Here is a 21,986-nt window from a genome sequence, read left to right as displayed (position 1 = left end):
TCTTCTGCTTAAAAATGGCATCTCCAACCTTTTTTACCCAGTTAGAGAAAAGAAACTATGAGTTACATGTCTGTGAAGTACCTGACTACAAGCTGGATCCTTGAGCAGATAGCACGACTAATCAACCAGTTACTAAATACTTTTCTGTATTTAATCAAATGTGGTTTGTTTACTCAAGGGTGAGAATCTCGTACTGGTTCCTAGGGAGCGAAGGCTGGTCTGACTAACACCCAGGTACTAAAAAGGCTTGATCTGCCGTACGTCCTCTTAGTTAAATTTTAATAGACAGCAGTTGAACTTGCTGAACTGGATGCAAAGATTTCAACGCAGCAGTTGAACTTCTGCCGTTAAAGATTATTTAATAAATGGCTGATTTGGGTGAAGTGATGCAAGCAGCGGCCATTTTTCTGGGAAGCTGCGTTGCAGCTTGATGATGATGATGATGGTTTGAAATGACCAACGATTGAAGAATGATTTAAATCCCCCCTTTTTAAAACAACCTTCTAATTTGACCAGATGGGGTTTCATTTTATCATTCTGCAACTGCATGCATTTAATATCATCCCTCGTTACAGCAACCTAGGATCATATAAACTGAGACAGTCATCATATTGCCTGTAGGTTTTCAGGTTTTCTTCCTACCTTGGTGGTTTTGACTTTGTTGCCGGTGCTGCATGACCATCCTGTCAGGTCGGGCAGGACTTTGCACTCCTCTCCGTCCATGCAGGGCTGCATGTGACACCACCACTTCTGGGCGACAATAGAGGCTGGAGCACAGAGATGACATTTCAAGGCAAGTGAAGAGAGGAAGAAATTGAACAGATCATACACAGAGGGGGGAAAAACTGAATATTTAGCATATTTAACAGAGGAGGAAAGAAATACGCTAAAAATGGTTCAATTAGTAGTATCAGGAGTGATGGCATGGGGATATTTTTAGTGCAGATACCAGCAATGCACAACGCAGAGTTTGCTGTCAAGATCCTCCTGCAACAGAGACAGCATTTGTGGTCAACAGCAGTTGTGTGCAAACCTTATTATTTCTGTCAGGTTGGGGAGAGTCATATTCTTTTCTCTTTTTCTGTCCAGAAGATCAGCAGGACATCTTGTCTGGAATCATCCGGCCCAGCATGTAAAACAGCGTTAATGTGAGCGCCAAGATTTGCAAAGATCTGACAAAATATTTAACTGCTAAACCTCAACAGAGTGAATGACTTTTTGCATGAATATGTTTCTGCGCCCTACACTGAAAAAAATTACCTTAGGGGGTTATCACATTAACAAAAGAATATCGTGTACTTTTAACTAAATAATTTCATGTTTCAAACGAAAACGTGATAAAATCATGTTGGATAAACAAGAAATTCAACAACTTAACGTTTATGAAATTTAATCATGTTGAGACAACACGATTCATTACAGTCAGTCTGATATTGTGCTGAAGACGACGAGCGAGATCACGGGATATCACGCAAGTTCACGCGAGATCACGGGATATCACGCAAATTCACGCGAGATCACGGGATATCACGCAAATTCACGCGAGATCACGGGAGACAGTCGTTTTTTGTCTCAACTTGAATAAAATGTATTCAAGTTGAGACAACGTGATTCAATTTAGTCAGATTGATCTCCCGCCGAAAAAAATTAACTCCGGGGGTTATTACATTAACAACAGAATATCATGTACTTTTAACACAATAATTTTATGTTTGAAACGAAAACGTGATAAAATCATGTTGGATAAACAAGAAATTCAACAACGTAACGTTTATGAAATTGAATCATGTTGAGATAACTTGATTCATTATAGTCAGCTTGATCTCCCAGCGAAGAGGGTCTAGCGAGATCAGGGGATCACGAGAAAATATGGAAGATCACGCGACATAACTGTTTTGCGCCTGGGAAAACTTCAAAGCGGTTTTAGTTACACATTAAACTATAGATATTTGTTTTTCTCTGCAGGGCACTATTGGCATTTAAGAACTGCACTGTAACAAATGGCTGTAAAAACTACAGCATGAAAATACAGTGAGGTGGCTGGGTTTTGAAAATACAGTTCAGTTGTGCCTTTTCTAATTGTTGAGTGTTCTTTCTACCCTTTCACCCAGTCCTGTCTTAAAACACTTAATGTAATGTAACTTAAAAACATGTCTTTGAATTAACGTAATTAAATAATGGAAAGGATTTTCACACGATTAAATATCTTTCTTTCAGCATGAAGCATGTTTGTTGAGCTAACTTAACTTTCATGAGTTGGATCGACTTAATTAAGTAGTGTGAAGGTACCACTGTAACATAAGTTGGTTTCTCGGGCGTGCTGTGGTGGCGCAGGGGGTTAGCCGACGCCGTCGAGGACTAAGGCTGGTTCGACTCCCGGTCCCGGCGACCTTTGCTTCATGTCCTCCTCCGCCCTCTTTCCTGTCTGCCTGCTGTCGCAAAAAAATACGAGCCACTAGCGCTGCAAAAACTCTTCGGAGAAAAAAAAAAGGTGGTTTCAACTAATGCAAGTTTCTAAATTTGCATTAATCTTAATCAAGTAAAGTAAATTATTTGGTCCAAAACATTGCAAATTAGTTGGGCTGGCTCTTTTAAATTACATTGGGTCCAACTATAGTAAATGAGTCAACCTTCAGAATCAACCTTAATAAATTAAATTGAGCCAACACAATTGCTTTACATTGGAATAACCTTAATAAATTAAGTTGACCTAACACATTTGCTTTAAATAGGAGTAACAGAATCACATGGTGCTGAAATAAAGCAAAGTAATCAGGTGGAAATCCTTCCCATGATTTTTTTTATGTTCATCCAAAGAGTTATTTTTTTCAGTGTGCGGTAATGAAAGTTTGTCTCTCTGCTCGGCCTTCGATTCTGTTGGGTGGAAAATTTAAAAAATCGCAGGGCGCAAAAAGAGAAAACAGTGATTGTTATTCCCATTGTGTAAAACAGAGAGCAAAGAAACTAGATTATCATAAAGATACGCTATCAGAGCGCGGCGCTTCCTCCAAATTAAAAGAAAATAACCGCTAATGATGATTAGGATCTAATCTGTGTCATCGACGGCAAAAAATAACTCTCTGGAACGATTCTTTTGCGTGCCGTGTAGTGATGGACTAAATTAAAAAAAGGGGAGGGGGGCGGTTCGTTAATGAGAGCAAACTTTTATTAAAATTTACAAGAGTCAAACGTATCTGTTTTATTTTTGTGCTTTGTATTGACTATTTGAAAATGAAAAAAAAAAAAGAATGCTTCATTTTTGGTCGATTGCCTGAAAGCTGCTGAGCTCAACTGGTTTGTGCCAAACCCGACGAGCCGTCTTACCCTAAATCGATCAGGCAGTGCAAACAAATCTGCAGAGCGTTCGTTGTCATTCAGTCAGTTCAAAGTGGAAAAAGTCACTCCTTGCTGTTTCTTGCCTCCATCTTTATCTAAAATGTAAACATGAGGGCGGGGCATGTTTATCTCAAAGGTGTCTTGTTAAAAAAATTGTTTTTTTTGTGGCACAAGTGTGTCGGTAAAACTCAGGAGGGCTGAAAGATAAATGGACACCGCAGTTTTTAGATATTTTTAGGAAAAACTGTAGAAAACCATCACATTTCAAGTATTCCTTTAGTTATTCCACAAAAAGTCCTAATAAAATGCGGTAAAGTTTGTGGTTGCGACATAAGCAAAATTTGAAAACGTTCAAACATACGAACCCTTTCATAAGAATTGTAACTTTCTTTCATCCCCCAAATTTGTTTACGTTTCATCCTGTGAGATCTGCCTGCACTGAAGGTACATTTACTAAATTGAGTACGTTGATTTTTATTAAATCTTTTCTATTTATTTCAATTTTTTCTTTTTTTAAAAATCAAGAAAGCAAGCAATCACTTGAACAGAGAAAACATGTCCATATATAACTAGGAACAAAATAATAACTTTACCACTACATTAATGTTTGAAAAGAAAAGAGTAGTAAAAAGTGAACAATTATCTAATCCTACCCCTTATCTCTATTCCTTAAGTCTTGTCTTTGTATAAATGAGTCATGTGTTGCCAGATTGCCTTTGTTTCCTAGATGAAACCTTTCAGCTCCTATCAACATGTCGAATGAAGCTCCAAGAGCGCACAGAAAATTAAAACCTTCTTAGATCCATATTTAATCTGGACGTAAAACCCAAACATTTTCACCGTCTTACAAACCGACGTTAAAATCTTCAGCTTGACAACTGAGGAAAACTCCATTTATTCTCACCAAACTCATCCTCCATCCATTCTCCCGTCTCAAAGGCAACTTTAGAGTCGGTTAAAACGACGTACCTGTTCCTACACTGGGATGCCACTTTGATACTGTTTAGATAGAAATGTTTGATGCCCCCGTGTCTATTGTTTGCGGCTAAGGAGGCAGAAAAGCTGACATTGTTAGGAAGAACAAAATGGCTTTCATGCATAGGAACACGCTGAAATCCTCTCAAGCACCATGTAAGAAGAAGAAGAAGAAGAAACACTGTGACTAAAATAAAAAGTTGGGACGGAGGAAGGCAAGGCAAAATAATAGGTTTTCACCAGTAAAGCATCTTTGTAGTGTGGAAATGAGCTGCGAGAGGCAGAGAGGAGGGTGGGAAGGAAAAAGGCCCGTTGAGGATGACTACCAGGGAGTTCAGGAACAGAAGGAGGCAATTTTCTTCTTTAAAAAAAAAGAAGAGGAGAGAAGCAAATGTAAGCAGATTGAAGGAAAAAAAAAACAAGAAAAAGAAAGCTAGCCTGAAGTTGGTCAATTTCAACAAAAACAACTAAAAAAGAGAAGAAAACTCCCACAGCTTTCTTAGGGCATAATGTTAATCCCACTGTTATGATGTGTGGGCTCAGGGGTGGTAAGAGCTTCTGAAACCCAATGACTGTGTAATGCTTGTTAATGTGGCAGTATCAAAAACAGTAGCCTCGGTGTGCGGCGCTAACAGGCATGGCCTTTGAGAGTTACTACAGAGTTGGTGTTCGCTGTACCTTATCTCATTGTGTTACCAAGAGAATGGGACAGACAGTGAGAATGGGAAAGTGACACACACACACACACAAAGCAGGCTGACAAAGACCGGGCTGGGTAACGGACCTGTGATGTCACCCATAATTCAGATGTCGGACAGCATTCGGGGGCAGGTACAAACAGGTCAATGGTAACGCAATTACGCAGGTGATGATAGCGCTGCTCAGCAGCAGCAGTGGTAGTTTTTCTTCGCCTGCTCTCAGATATGAGAGCGGCGAAGAGGTTGGTTAAGTTAATTTCCTGCAACCTATTGCCTGAGAATGGAGAATGGCTGCATGATGCGCCGTCTCACAGATAAAACAGCTGCTACGCCATTCAGAGACATGCACCAGCAGGTCAGGCATATAAAAACAGTGCAGGTATAATCAGCTACGGCCCCATTTGTCTAATTATTGCTGGATAATTATTAGTGATTTGGGTCACAGCAGAACTGAAAGGCTGTCAAGGCAATCTCTTTTTATGTGTATTTTTTCTTCTTCATCACCACGTTGAAGGAGCAGCTTACGGTTTTATAAAACGTTGTTGTTTTTATAAAGCGACTTGCTAGACTTGCAAAATCTGTCTAACTCACATTAAATATAGTTTGTCTACAAAGTTTTCCATATTTTGCTATTTTATTGTAAATCCTTATTTAATCAGAAATGTCTCTGATGACATCACAAAAGGCATACGTCCTTCCATCTTGCATCTATTTCTGTCGAAATATGTAATATTTTGGCAGTTCACTATAATACTTACTAATGCCAGCTGATCAGGTTGGGCTTTTTTTTGTGCCTCTTGTGATGTCATCACCCCAAATATTTAAAAAAAAGCAGAACTTTTGGATCTTTTTCAATCGGTGGAGCTTTCAAATCTGTGTATTGCATGCAGACAAAATTCCTCCTTCACTCCACAGCTGTGTTTGTATTGGCATACACATCAGTTCATTAAAAAAAAGAAAAGAAAAACACACCATTGGATGTCTTTAAAATATTCCCCAAGTGTTGAGTTAGGATTGTTCACATGCAACTCATCCTCCCCAACAAGCCTCGGCGAACGCAAAGGCAGAAAACGCCAGCAGACTCCTTCCAAAACGAAACTCTCTAATCAGCTCTTGGTGTATTTACTTAAAGTTTTGTTTCATCTGTATGAAAGCCAATGCCCACAAACAACACAGAATGATCTTCTGAAAGACAGTACCAGACTTATTCTTTGCCAAGCAAAGCGGAGTCTGTTTGACTGCCAGCTTCACAATCCTCTCTTGAGGCTGTTTGACAACAGAGCCAGCACATAGCCCCATTCAGAACCAGAAAGTATTTGTTTTTCTTTTTCTTTTTCCTTTAAAAAACAAGTCAAACAAGTATCAAGCTTTAGCCTTAATCAAGGCACTTTTGCAAAAGCCAACGCGGCTACAATATGTAGCAGTGGAAGTTGTTTGCTGTTGTTTTCACTCTTACGTCTGTAAGCTAAGAAGTGCACATTCTGGCTCTGCCTTTGATTACCTAAAACGCAGGAGAGGAGTTTCTGTTTTAAAACATGTTCTGCAAGTCACATGACAGGTGGTTCACACGTTCACACCTCTTAAGCCTTTGTCTAATTTTGTCAAAAATAAAACCAAAATGAGTGTAATTTTGCAGAGATTTTATGTTGTAAATCACAACAAATAAGTGTGGAGTAGAAGGAAAAGGATGCATGGTTTTCATAACGTTACACGAAACAAAAATAATAATAAAAAAAAGCTTTCTGCATTTGGGCTCAAACAGGTTTTCCTCCAGGATTGTCCTGTTTTCAGCTCCTTTCATCTTCCTATCAACTCTGACCAGCTTCCCTCTCTCCGCCTGCACCAGGGCAGCGTTCTCACAGCTCGACGCTGCCGCCACCATGCTGCACAGGGGGGATGTGTTTTTATGGAGATCTTTTTCCCTCTGCATGTTTTCCATGTTGGTCAGAATCGGGCCAGAGTACCACACTGGTTTTCTCCCACCAGTGGCTGCAGTCATGCAAATCTACCATAATGGTAAGATTTGCGGAGTGCGTGACTAGTTGTCGGGTCAACAGATTCCCTTGGGAGTTGTTCAAAACGTCGAATATTGCTGCGTGCTTTGACTGAACTGCAAACGTCTCCGAAACATTTTCTCTAACATGTCTGGTGCTTTATTTGGCCTTAATGATTCTTCAAAGTACAGCTGCATTCAAATTCAAATGACTCTCAGATGGATTATACTTACTAATTATGTGGCTTCTGCAAAACATAAACAATTGGCTTGACTGTATTTTATTTATTTCTATTGGGGAAAAGCAGTCTAAATAAGACTTTTGATAAAGGTTTGTTAAATACAATTTTAGTGGGGCAGTGTAGTTCATCACTGGCTAACATAACCTTTCAAAGGTAACTAAGTAAATAATAACATTCATAAAAAGTCTTATTAGCTCATCTACCGATAATAACTTTGATCTAATGCGACATGCAGCGTCACACTTGGTTTGATTAATCTCTCCTGGTGGATTCGCACCACGTCAGTAAACAAGTCAAAGTGAAAATGAGCAACATTCCTAAAATAGAAGAAAAATGAGGACAGCACACGGAGCACCTCTCACTCCTTTTGACAATAATTGCATCATTCTCATTAAGAGCCTGCATTGATATTCACCAAAGTTGCCTAATGCAAATGAAAGAAATTTACAGCTCTGGCATCACACCTACTTTCAGCTCATTACAACAGAGGCCGCTCTCGAATTGGCACTCTTTTTTTAGTACTCCCACAAACTTTTCAGCGCGGGATCAGCTCCGGGTGTAAACGTCTAGACGGCGCCTTGCTCAGGGTGCAGGTGATTAGGCGAGACAAGGGACTGGGGCTATGCTATTCCCCAGGTCCCTGCCTAGTCTCTGGGGTTTTCCCTAAATAAGGTCAGCGACAGGGAACGCCACGAGGCCGCCCGCAGCTCTGCCTCGTCTCCAGCTGATGACAGGACGTCAATCTGGTACGAGGTGGCACGCTGTCACTCACCGCTCCCGTCTTTGAATGCGGCTTCTTGGAGAACGAGCTTCTGTTCTGAGAGAGCGTTCAGCCTTGAAAGATGCTGATCACTCCTCGCCGTCTCGGCGTCCGCTGTCGTTGTAATGTTTGTGACATCAAGTGGAGAAAGTAGAAACTGCAGCCGCAGCTCGGGAAACAACAGATCTACAGCTTTGAATACAATGCCAATCAACACATTGGAAGTGCCACAAGTCTGCCTCACAGGTGCTGTTTGTGTTTGTTAATTGGATATTGGCGGTTACAAAAATGTAAAGTGCACACACACACACACACACCCCCACACACACACAAGGAGCAAAAACGTATGAAAATGTATCATCTGAGCTACATAACTTCTAGCTAGTTATGAGATATCAAAGCCATTTATGACACCTGAACCGATTCACATTTTAACACCTCACAAATGTTGTTGCGCTTTATTATGGTTTTATGTGGAAAACAAAACAAAGAGGGATTAACAACTTTAAAGTGTAAAAGGATGAACAGTTTTCAAAACTTTTTTTTTTCTGAAATGTGTAATGTGTTTTTGGAATCCTGCCACCTTTACTCTGATACCCCTAAAAAAAGACAATTTGCCACCACTAAATGGAGAGCATGTTTACATAATCCCTCCTGAGTACAGAATCAACAGTGTGGTGAAGGCCTCTGAGTTTTATTAGAGATCATTAGTGAACCAACAGCATCATGAAGATCAAGGGACACAGTAAATATGTCAGGGATTAAGTTTTGAACAAAATTAAAGCAGTCAGAAAACGTTACAAGCTTTGAGCATCTGACCGCTCAGTTTACAGTCGATCATCTAAAAATGGAAAGAATCGGGCACTGGGACTGCACAATTATGTCACAAATAGATTTGTCAATGCAAAGGTTATTTCATAAACAACTTTCTAGAATTCAATATTTTCTGACTAATACATTCCAAATGTCGCTAAATTTATGCTTAGCAAGCCAAAAGTATCCGTCTCAGCCACTGATACATGGAGTCGATGGATCGGGTTACGTCGCTGCAAATTCAGTGCCTAATCAAAGCCCACAACCATTTGAGAGTTTGGCAAGATATGAAAACTGATTCTCAGAGATGCATCCCACCCTACGATACTTTACAAAACAAGCAAACATGTCATCCTCTAAATGTGGAAATCTGCTTGAAACATGAACTTTGCTGTTGTACAGTAGTGTGGCAAAATGTGGCAAAGTTAATATCACTGAAGCTTGTTTCTAAGCCATCAAAAAGTTACTTTCCAAACTAAAAAAGACTATGAAGAAAATCTCTCATCAACCTCTAACCCTTTCATCTAAAGTCAAAAGATGAACCAATGAAATGCGAATGCTTGATCAACTGCCTCGACTTGAAGCAGCGTACAATCTCTACAGTCTGGTACGCATCTTCTGGAGTGTTTTCCCATTAATACTTAACAAAGTCCCTCGCTAAAGTCGTTCGCCGCTCCAACATGGACCATAAACTGCAACAGGCAGTTCACCTCTGCACCTTTGTGTGGCTGCTTTGTGGTTTATACGTGTAGGTAAATACCGCAAAGGCTGTGCATCGAATAGAAGGCATAATAAATAACCCCGTGCCTTTACTCTGAGGTCGTTATTATTTAAAGGCAAATGGTTTATTTCAAACACACACACTATCTGGGCTGAGGATGGACCCAGAGGTATGAACACCCCACGGCTTTGCAACTGTTCCACTGAGTGATTCTATAGTACAGAAGCAGGTGGAGAGTGGCATCCATCTTTTTCCCGGCGGTGATTTAATAACGCACTGCATCGCCGTAGCCCGAGCTCACATATTCGTGCCAGCCCAGGTACGCATGACGAGAAAACCCAGGTGGGAAGAGCATTGTGAAAACTGTCAGGAATAGATTGGACAGCGGCACACCTTCGCGGGAACGGACAGGAGAAAGAAAGAAAAATGACAAAAGCTCCACAATAAGGGAAAGGTGATAAACAACAGCTGGTTGATACCTGATGAAATGTTCAACAAAATTTTGTGCAACAAGCGATGAAATACGACGCCTGTCACGGACGGAACAAAGCCCACTAGTTTCCAGTTTTATCGGGTCTCCGTCCTCCGTAATGATGTTGTCTGTGGAAGACTGACATACGGCTACGCCTGTATGACTTCAGCTCATAGCTATCGTGGGAAAATAATGCGACCAATTGTTGTTTATTGGGTTGTGTTGGGAAAGTTCAGAGTTACAAAATAAAATCCTTCTGATACAGTGCCGGCCAGTATCTCCACTGTAACTAAGTTGTACCACAGCTTTTAGGGGAGATAGGAGTCTCATCCTGTCATATTACACAAGGCTGGTGCAGGCAGAGAGGGGGGACCTGCCCCTCTTATGCTCTTTCCACTTCAGTTCACCCCACAGGTTTTCAACAGGACTTAGGTCTGGGGACTGAGATTGGGGATTTCATGTCTGGGAAACCCCCTTTTGTGTTCATTTGGCCAAACGGTTTGGACGATTATGCTGAAAGGCCCAACGATGACCCGATTTCAGCGTACTGGTAGAGCCTCCTGAATTTTTATTTAAAATCACCTGGCATTTTAAATACATTGTGATTTCACTCACTTTAAAAAAGGTCTTTGCAACAGGGTGGCAAATGTCTTGTTTCCACATGTCCTTGGCCCCCTTCATACCGTAACACTTCCACCGGACAGTTCTACGGTTACGGTGAAGCTATTGACATTTCTCAACACAGTTTATTGACTGGGAGACCAAACACCGTCACTGCTGGCGACAAGCAAGAGACACAATGGTGCATAACGTTTGTTGTTGGACACAGCATGACCGCGCCTGTCCAGTGAGAGTCCAACTGTTGGTGAAGACAAGCTAAAATAGGGTACCAAACATCACCGACCCATACTGCTCTGCTCGGTGGAAACTGTCCAGGCCAAACATCTTCCACTGTAACCAATAATACTGCGCCTTAGATGTATTTCCGCAAGTTCACCCTTTGTTGTAGAGAAGTTTAACCTTTGGGCACTTTCACATTGGAGCTGTTTGGTCCACTTTAAAAGGTTTACTGTTCGGACAGGTGTGAAAGCTCATTGCCGTCGGTGTAGCCACAGCAGCATTTCGAAAGTTTTTCCCTCACTGCTGTCTTTTTATGTAGCGCTCCGTTCAACTCTTCCAAAGAAAAATGTTGGAAAGTTTTCTCCCCTGACTGCTTTTCATATTGGGCAGTGTCTTGTGACGGCACCACAAACAAGTAGCTGCTGTGGCTGTTTGACAGGCAGCTTTGTCAACTTTCAAATGTGAAGTGAAAATAAACCAAACCAAATGAAAGAATGACATTTTCCCCAACCAACCGAAACAGGTTACTATTCTGTTGTAAAAACCTCGTAACCTCATCTGACCAAACTATTATGTTCCCAGTAAATTCTAGCAAACTCCACTCAGGACATAGATTTTGCTTTTTGCTAAACAACCAGTTGGTATGTAGACTTTGACCATGGTCAGCCCATGGTTGCCTGATTTTATCATTATCAAGCAACAGTTCCCATCTAGGAACTCATCAAAGAGGTTAAAAAGACTTTGGCATCAAATGGTTGCCATGGAGCTTTGGTGATCCCAAAACGTCTTTTTTCTCACTCATTCCAGAAAGAGAAACTCAAATATTACACAATCGTATAGTGAAATATTTCATATTTCCACTTTTTTATGATGTTCTGTTTTTTTAAAGGGGCATTTCCAGGCACATAGTGTCATTTATAGCACAATCACATGCTGTTAGCTTCAGGAAAAAATGTAATGCGACTTAAAAGAAATTTGACTTTTAAAAACTCCTACTCTTTCTAAAAAGCCTCCTTCAGGAAGTCATCACAACATGGCTCCTCTATTAACCCTTTAACAATGTTTTTATACTGAGAAGTATCTTGTATAATGAGCTCAGCAGATGTGCAGCTCCACCAGGTGCTTGCTAATTGCTGCTGGCTAGTCTGAAGGAGCTGAATGGAGGTGTGGTAAGGGAGGACTTTTCTCAATGTCTTGACATCAACACTTACTGTAGGTAACTTCATGTAAATTTGGTGTTGTACTTCCAGCAGAATGTTATTGTTCTCAGACTTCAGCACCCCTTTAATTTGAGCTGGGAAAAAAGTTTCAGGAAGCTGGTTTTAAGAGTTTTACGATGAAAGACGCACCATAGAAGACAGCGGCCATTAGAAGGGATTACTCATTTTTCAGACATCATCAATAATGTAGCTCCATTTACACTGTGGCTTTTTCTACAAAGGGTTCCTACTGAGAGCGGACTGCCTTGTTCTATCAGTGATCGAGACTTTAAAATAAAACACAAGGAAACGAGACTAACAAGCATGGAAGAGTGTGCATCAACATGCCTTTGTGTGCTTTGGAATAAAAGGATGAGGTGAGATCTTGTTACCCCAGACTCAGAGGTCAAGCGTGACTCACAGCATAAGTCCCGCTGAGCCCTAGATCTGCAAGTGAGAGGCAGTGAGTGCCAGAGATGAGATGCCAATGAGAGAACAGGAGGAAGTGTGCTGATTCTGTGCAAAAGACTTGTGAGTCAGAGGGAAAAAAGTCATTAAAACCATCAAAACAAATTTATCTCTGACTGAGGCTCAGTCAAATGGTAAACCTATTAGCCTTTCATCAGTGGCACTTCTTCCTTTTAGCAAAGCCCTGGGTTTGAACAAACAAAAGCAAGGCACCGGGGCAATGACTATTCCGAGAGGTTAGCGGAGTTTCACGCAATTCCTTATTCCTCCTGACTTTCATTACCCAGCCAATCATCTTTGCCATGGTTGCCTGATTTTATCATTATCAAGCAACAGTTCCCATCTAGGAACTCATCAAAGAGGTTAAAAAACAAATCTACTTTTTTACAGCCTGAAAACAGTGCTGGAATGAAGCAGCAGGTATGACTGTGGAGAAGCCATTTCAGAGGGGAAAGCTCCTCCTACTGGCCACATGGCGCAACAGCAACATAGTGACTGAACAAGTAGATAGATAGATAGATAGATAGATAGATAGATAGATAGATAGATAGATAGATAGATAGATAGATAGATAGATAGATAGATAGATAGATAGATAGATAGATAGATAGATAGATAGATAGATAGATCTGTTTGTTAATTTGCATGTAAAAAGACAAGATGCTACTCAAACTTACATATAATTAGGTCAACCCATTTTATCAAATAGAAATAAAAACTTTATGAAATAATGAACGTGTCACTTATCATAAAAATGAACAAAGACTTTCAAATATCCGTTTGTTTGTTTTATTCCATTAAAACTGTGTGGCTCACTTTAACCAGGTTTTGTTTACATAGGTCAACAAATGTGCTGATTCTCCGTTCTCACAAGAAATCACAACAGCAGGCAGCTGACAATCTGATAGAGTCACTCTAGTGGGAGCTCTGAATAGTTTCAATTCTCTCCAGCTGACCTTAACAGTTTGAATAACCCCCTGCGCTTTGGAGGGTCACCGGCTCCACTCCAGTCCGAGGCAGCCATGTATCTTCCTCTGGCAGAGCGGCTAACGCAGCGTGATTCGATCAGGATGGCTGACTCTGTGCGTGTGTGTGTCTGTGTGTGTGTGTGTTTGATCTCTGTGGAGCGTCTGCGGATGATAGAGGTCAGTAACACTGCTTGTTTCCTGCCGGGGAAAAGCTCATGGAGTGGACAAACAGGTTTAACAGCAGTCTATGGACGCCACCAAGACCCTCCATCTGTCTGTCTGTCATTTCCACAGCCAAGCTTTAAGACCTCACACCAGGAGACAAAAACGGGTTTACACAAGTATGTGTTTTGCGTGAACTTAGTAGTGTATTAGTAGATTAGCCTAAATGCAATCCAAAGCATGGAAATTTCAGTAAAACAACCGAAGTTCAATAGAAAAGCCAGCTAAGTACAAACACAGTGAATTTCTTTCTTGCAAACTGAATATGTTAGTTACATTTAAACTTTAGTGATTTATGCAGCTTTGGTCTCATCTGTCCACAATAGTTCTCTGAATGCATTAGTGGTCGTTCTGGCCGCACTGCAGATGGGTATTGGCGCTCTTATTCGATAGCATGCAGCCAGCAGAGCACAATATTCAGGAATAAAAATAAAAAAAGGCCATAAATAGAATAAAGACGCAGAGATAAGAAGCAAAACATAAACCATACTCCACAAACACGCGCGCTGCTTGGTTTCGGTCCATCTTTAGTACTGCATGCTGGATTCAGTTCGTCACGGACGTCAGAGCTTTGGTCTGGGAATGAAGTCACAGCTGAGCGGAGCGTGTTGCACAAACATCAGGGTTCGCTAATTGTTCCGATCAGTATTCAGACTAACTACTCTTGGCATTGTAAGCTGTTCACAACGTATTTCTCTCTAATTTTCTACGTTCATTCAATGCTAGGGGGGGTTGCTGGTGACCAGTTGTAATGACCGATGAGAAAAGGGCAGGAAGTGACCTAGAGAGCTCACCAGTCCATCACAGAAAAACAGAGCCATTCACACAGCCAAGGTTGATTTTGCATCTCAACCTTTATGTTTCTAAGACTGTAATAGGAAGTCAGCAACTATAGTGTCAAAATCCAGTCAGACAGGAATTTGATTGTATTATATTGCCTCATTTAGGATAAAACTGTTCTCTTATATCATAAAAAAAGTTGTAAAAATAAAGGGAAAACGTATCTGTTACATACTCTGGTATCCTGGGTAATATAACTTCTTTTAACTGCGGCTTAAACATCCAACATCTGTCTCATCAAAAGGTAGAGAACCTAAAACACAGCGCTCCCATTACCTGCCTTAGAATTACTTTCTATTTCATGTTGGTCCCCCATCAAAGTCTCCCAGGGGCACAATTAATCTGTACCGCATGTTAAAAAAACAACATTTTTTAAAATCCTAACCGTAAACTGATAAACAAAACCTCAAACGTCCTTTGAAGGAATCCTGGAGTTAGTAAAAGCTGTCTTCAGTCGGCTTCCGATGTTCTTAAACATGATTAAAAGGTGAGTCTTGAGTATTTTTGACGTGCTTAAAGCAGAACTTATTTATTGTCATTATAATTGATAAATATTGTTTTCATCAACAGATTTATTGTCCAGATGTCAGGCAAGCGGTCCGGGAGGACAGAAGTCTTGCATAAATGCAAATAAAGCAAAAATAACAAATTAAAATTGAAATGTAAGCACATCCCAAGCTTAACCCCAAAACGTGAGAAAGAACAAAAAAGTGAACGTGGAAAAGAAAGTGTGAAATATGATGCACAGAATAAAAGACAAGATGCAACTTTAGCTTAAGCAATAGCAAGTGTGTGACTGAGTCACTGTGTGGTGATTACAAACTACAACCTGGTGTACAGGACGATAAGAAACCATCAAAACCTGTTTAAAAAAAAACTGGAGAAGAAACTAAGTAGATACTAAGGCAAAAATACTGAAGCAAACAACAGAACGTGAAACCCAAACATCATTACAGCAACTTCAGTCAAGCTGGTTGATTAGACACATTTAGGACCTCAGTGAGATTAATCAGTGCCTCAATTATTGCAAAAACCAGAGTTCAACAAACAAACAAACAAACTACAATTTAGAATTCAGACAAAGTTTTTAAGGTTCACAAAGTGACATAAAGCAACGGTAAAGGAGAAATAAAATGTGATGATGGGGACCAGTTGCATACACATGGTAGATTCAAGTATGATTCCCTCCCTCCTGTATTGTATTCACGCGTCTCCATTAACGACACTACATGAGAAAATATGAAACCCATGTAAAGTTTGCAGCTCTGGAGTTATTACTTAATGTTATTAGTCTACCATGCACCTCATAAACCATCATGACAGTAAAATATACCGTCAAGTATGTAATGAACTGGTCGACGAGTGCAGGATATTTAGAAATATTCCAGATTTCCTGACAAACACTGAAGTGGCCTTTAAGTTTAACACCAAATTTTGTTGTCGACTCCAACTGACAGATGACAGCCGTGTTTCTCATATGACTCAATTCCCTTTGACCAAACATGCAAATAAGCAACAGAAAAGCCATCAAGAATGTTGCCTTTGGTTTCAATTACAACAAACGGTTGTGTGGGTAAGAGTTGAAGGCCTTTGGGAGTTTAAGGAAGATAAAACCAGTGATTGGAACCGTTCTCATGAGCTATCGTCGCACACTTTTTACCTTCCACGCAGGAGGGTCTGGCTCTGGTCGTCCCAGCAACCTGCCCCGGGAAGCAGGAGCACTTGACGGTTTGCGATCGCTCCTCAATCTTGTTCTTGTTGCAGCAGCGATGGATGGCCACCACCTCACAGGTGCCCTGCTTCACCTGATAGGACACTGCGAACGACAGACACGAGGAGGAGACACAGATAAGTCAACTTTCAGAGGCACGTCGGTGGACTGCTGCAGCAGATTGCCAGGTTCAAATTCGAATTGTGAGATGCTGAGCAGTTCTTCTGAGGATGAAATAAATCTGCTGAAGTATTTACAAACGTTTAAACTCCTTGGTTTATTCCAGGCTGTCTTTGATTAATAAATAAACACTCTTTAGCGATGCTCTTATCCGCCGCAGCGTGGCCTCGTTAACTTCGCCACAAAGGCACCTCTGGTTTTGTCATTGCGTGCAGAAAGAAAACACAACAGCAGTAGATGATGAAAAAAAAAAACACTCGTTTTCTTTTGAGTCCTTTTTAGACAAAGTGAACCAACTAATGGAAGCAAAGGGAGCACTGCAACAGAAAGGCCCACACATGATAAAAGAACCACAACTTTTTTTTAGTTTTTATGCTTTTGTGTTTGTTTTGTTCCAATTCAAAGTGTGTGAGTATGATTTCTGAATATTTTATGCTGCGATTATTGCGTTTTTCACAAGACGCAACACAAATATTGTTGTAGTTTTTGTGATCGGTTGCAGTTGGGCTCATAAGTTTACATACCACGACAATCATTTAAAACATATGAAATGTATAGAACTAAATGATTTGTCTGACAATTGTCAGTGGTTTGGCAGAGCCACTTGCTTTCAGATAGTTGTGTTTGCTCTTTTTTAAATCATAATGACAACTAAACAACATAAACGTGATGATACTCAATTCTTAGAATATCTTCAATTAAAAGAAAGTAAATATGACCCTCATTATAGAACCTAATGCACAAATTAAAATCGCATCTAGAAAGAAAACTCAGTCGATATTCAGAATGTTAAACAGGATTGATTCAACAATATCCATATCTATTTCAAAATGGCAAAGAGATCTGAATATAAACCCAGATTGTGACTTCTGGATTAACATTTGCAATAATATCTCATATGTGGCAAAAAACTCAAATCTTCAGCTCATTCAATATAACTCAAGGACTGCATAAGATGTGTTTTGGCTCAGTCTGAATTGTGCAGAAATGAATACCCCTGATGCATTCTTTCATGCTTTATGGTTATGAAAACCTGTTCAACAATTCTGGACAAAAGTAACTACATCCCTCTCCAGTAGGTTTGGGTGTCTCATCCCATTATCACCTTCTCTTTGTCCACTGGGAGACACCAACATTATTAGTGATGCTCCAAATACTAAACAGCTACTTATAGCTTTAATCATTGCTAAGAAAACAATTCTTGTGAACTGGAAAACAAGGACCGCCATCAGTGTGACACATTGGAAAAATTTACTCATTGAACAAATTTCAACGGAAAATAATACAGATTTTATATGAGTCTCTTTTATACTATGAATAACATAATTTATGTATTTTGATCATTGTTTCTGCCCTGCTTTGCTCTTCTTTTTCCTTTTTTCTGCATAATTTTTCCCTTCTAATTTCATGTAGTTCGTGTAAGCAATATAACAAATTCCACTCAGTAGAATTAATTTATCAATTCCATTAATTGTTCCGTCACATGTCTATATCTATCTGTCTTTCATAATTTATTGATGTATTATTATTATTGCCAGTGTTAATTTTTTTTTTTGTTTTTTTAACTGCTCTACATACTGATAATATCGTTCATATCACCATTTTTGCTCACACACTCATACACACACACACACGGTTAATAATACTCATTCTTTGCAGCACAATATCATCTGTTTTCTTTTCTTTGTTAGTTTTGTGATTTTGTCTTCCTTTCACTAATGTAACATATCAGACCATGTATTTTCTACGTTGATATTAAATAAAAGTAAAAACAAAAAAGTAAAACGAAAAATCATAATCACAACAGATATGACCAAACTCACCCTACTCTAAAGTTCACACAAGCGTTCAATCAAAAATCCCGACTTGAACCTGACAGAGAAACTGCCAAAAACGCTGAAAAAGGTTGGTCAACAAATATTGTTTCCATCTATTATTGAGAAGTCTTTAAGCAAACGAAACGGGAACGGGAAAGGCAGCAGCAGCGTGAACCTGAAAATCCTTCAAAAAGGGTGTGCATATAGACTTTTGTTCAAAGTTAATGTTTGGAACTAGATAGTGTAGGTGTTAAAGTTATGTCTTATTCAGCGAATTAAGCAGTCGACTTCCCCGAGGGGAAAGACTTTTATGCCAGATGTTTGCGGTTACTGTTGGGTAAAATATTTAGTATCTAATCTTTGCTTAAGGCTCCAGAATGGTTCGCGGCCGCCTTATCTTCCCTCGCAAAGCTTGTCGTGCTCTCCTAAGAGTTTCGGGCACCTTTCCGCGAGAACAGCAAACCCTTCTGGTGACATTACCAGCTACCTATAAGCCTCTTTACACCGCTGGAAAAGCCTTGCTTATACTGTACCGTAAGCCCAGATTCCATTTATGTACGTGACTTTACACAGACTCTGAAACTTTTCACGCCCGGCTGAGTGCGCTGTGCACAAAAAGTGCGTCCGAACACACACACACCCACATACACACACCGTCGAGGGTTCTATTTCTGCAGGCCGTGGCCCCTCTCATCCTTTCTGATTTAAAGTTTGTTTGTTCTTCTCTCCAGAGAGCTCCATCAATGATCCCTGGCTCACCGAGGGCGCCCCCCCAACCCCACTCCACCATCATCTCTCCACTTTCATTTCCCTCACTTCTCTGTCTCAGACTCTCCTGAGGCTGGAGCAGCTGCCAGATTGCCCCACACACACTCGTGCAAACATAAAACCTCCGTCCGCTGATTAAAAAAGAAAAAGAAAATCAAAAACAATGAACACGACTTCAGAAGACAACAACTATGACTGCAGCTCTAATTGCATTAGTAGTAGGCGCAGTCAAAAAAAAGCTCAGAGTAACAATGTAAAAGTTCGAGCCTAAACCAGCACAATCAGCTCCCCTTGTTTAATCTATCGTCGTAATTACTCCCAGAATTAGAATTTCATTTCCTTGCTTTCGCAGAACTTCAGCCGGCTAAAGCTGCTCAGTCTGACGGTGCCCCCACATCTGAGAGAGAAACGCAGCCTGTTAGTGAGGAACAAAGAAGAGCAGAGACAGAGGCAAGCAGGTGGAGGAAGGAGGTGCCACGGCCAGCAGAGGGAACAAAGAGAAGCTCATCTTTGGCTCCAATAATGAGGTCAGAAGGCGCTCTGGTCTCCTCTAATGACTGCCTGCGTCAGACCTGGGATGGAGCTGTTTTTGGAAGGGATAGTAATCTTTAAAGTTAGGCTCTGTTTAAAGGTTTATTGAGCTAATGCAGCAGGATAAATAAGTGTTAAATACATCAATGTACAGCTCTGTAAAATATGAAGAGCCCACTGCACTGAACCCCACTGAAAGCCTCCTGGTTATTCCAGCAAATATTGATTTCCAAACTCTTCCTGAGTTAAAACATTAGTTTTGTTGTTTCTAAATCAATATGAACTTGTTTTCTTTGCATTAGTTGAGGTCTGGAAGTGCTGCATCTTTGTCGTTATTTTTGACCATTTCTCATTTTGTGCAAACAAATACAAAATTTCTGCTTGGAATTTGGGAGAAATGTAGAATAAAAGAACAACGGTCGTTTTAATCAAACACGAACCTAGAAAAGGTCAAATCAGAGAAACGGGCCGTTTTAAATGCTCTCTCAATCGTTTCCAGAGCTGTATGTACAATGGTGCTGTTAATATGGAATCTGAGACAAAAATGTCCTTAAATGAAGTTATATGTGATAAAAATTGTATGCTACAAGGAATAAGTCTTAGTTCCTAAAATAGAAATGGTAGAAAGCGGTCAGTATTTGGAAACTCACCCTGCCCCCTGTCAGTGCAACTGTATGTAAGCAGACTTTAGCATTCAGTAATATTATCTTAAAAACAGAACAGGAAGTTGTCATTCATGCATTCATTTCTTCAAAATGTATTGACCACTGCACCTCATCATTCACCTGCCTAAGCAAACCGTTATTTATATTCTACATGTTGTGTAGAACGCTGCTGCCAGACCTCTTACCAAATCTTCACAGTTTGTTTCCCACATCAAATCGCCACTCATCCACCTGTACTGGCTGCTTATTATTATACTTCACCATCTTGGTTCTCGCTCTTAGGATGGTCAAGCAAACACTTGAGAACTTTTAAAATCTATATGTCCTTAACAAACTCAGGCGATATGACCAAGACCCGCTGGTTGTGTCACTTATGAAGCTAAAACCTAATTTGTGACCACTCACAGAGAATCAGCAAGTACAATTCTTCCATAAAAGAAATCAGCAACTCGCTAAAAACCCGCTGGTCTCTACGTGCACTTACTGCGCATGTCTCCACCGATGAAGAAAAACATCGAGAACTGCTGTGGGACAGTTGGACGCGTCAATAAATACTCAGAGAGGATAAGAGCTGATGATTATTTCCACTTGAAGTAGAGTTGAGAAGTGGTGTGCTGTCAGTAATTTTTTACAAAACGCAATCATTTTCTTTGGAGGAATTTAAAAATGGCTAAAGTCACTTTGGTCTTGGCCATTCCTCGACTAAACATCAGTCTCATCCTGCAGGACGAACTAATGAAGATTAATACTACATGAAGTCACTTAACAGGGTTGTCGATTGGGTAAGATATTTACTGCTCACAACCTTTAAGCAGAACCCAGTTTCCTGCTAAAACAAGCTGCTTCTTTCAAACTTGAGAGCAGATGGATAAAACCGTGACCTTTTTTCTATTCATGCATCTTTTTTGTATATATAAAGTCTGCCCACAGCCTGCACCCTAATTAAAATCACAACAAAGTATGCATCAATGCAAATGAGGTAAATGCAGACAGGTGTAAGATGTAAAAACTATCCACATACCTCTTTATAGAAAAAAGGATTTCCGTTACTTAGAGGACAACAGCGAGAGGAGAGAAAGTGTGTGGGGGGGTGTGTGTGTGTACAGATGCAGTTTAATGAAAATAAAATTTTAAAAAACACTCCAAGGCGCTCTTCAAGCAAATAATTAACAAAGCTGTGTTTCCTGGCCAGTTTTTAAAAAACAAGAACGCTTTGTTTCACATGTTGCCAACATCGTGGAGCAGCAGCAATCATGAAGAATGCTTATCCTATTTATTTATCTATTGAAGCAAATTTACTGCTTTGTAAAATAACTAGTGATAAAATGAAGCTTGAAATATATGTATTTATAAAAGAAAGCGCTGCTGTTTTTTTTTTTGCTCCCTCCAGTGAAAAAACTGTTGCAAGAATTTAACCTCTAACTCGTGCAGAAGGCAGAACTGCAGCAAAGACGCAGTGTGTTTAGGTTAGCAGTGGTCAAAATTATTTTGAGCTTTATATGAAAGTACTGATCAACATTCATGATCAGAAAAAGATCTGTACATAGGTGAGAAAGCTCAACAGCTAGAGCGATCTTAACTTGAGATAAACTCATGTAGATGAAAGCATGTTGCTTTCTCTTCAATATGTTATACAATACTTACTGAAGAATCCTCATTACAATATTTGGCAGCTGGTGTTTTGTCAGAATAAAATTTAAAGGCTTCATTGCACAAAAAAAAAGAAAGAAAGAAAAGAAAAGGCCAGGAAAAGGTCGACACACAGAG

At 40.1% G+C, this 21,986-nt stretch overlaps 1 protein-coding gene across 1 annotated transcript in view; it reads right to left on the bottom strand.

The window, feature by feature from the left end:
* Positions 1-21,986, bottom strand: part of tafa4b (TAFA chemokine like family member 4b) — a 56,360-nt gene that overhangs the window by 7,799 nt on the left and 26,575 nt on the right. The window contains exons 4-5 of the mRNA XM_032548818.1: positions 16,208-16,363; positions 643-767 (exon numbers count right to left, since the gene is read on the bottom strand). Coding sequence (XP_032404709.1) covers positions 643-767; positions 16,208-16,363 — 281 coding nt within the window. The remainder of the gene's footprint in view (positions 1-642; positions 768-16,207; positions 16,364-21,986) is intronic.

The sequence above is a fragment of the Xiphophorus hellerii genome, chromosome 20, assembly GCF_003331165.1.
Source record: "Xiphophorus hellerii strain 12219 chromosome 20, Xiphophorus_hellerii-4.1, whole genome shotgun sequence".
NCBI lineage: Eukaryota > Metazoa > Chordata > Actinopteri > Cyprinodontiformes > Poeciliidae > Xiphophorus > Xiphophorus hellerii.
Note: the sequence above shows the minus strand (reverse complement) of the source record. Positions and strands in the feature narration are given on the sequence as shown.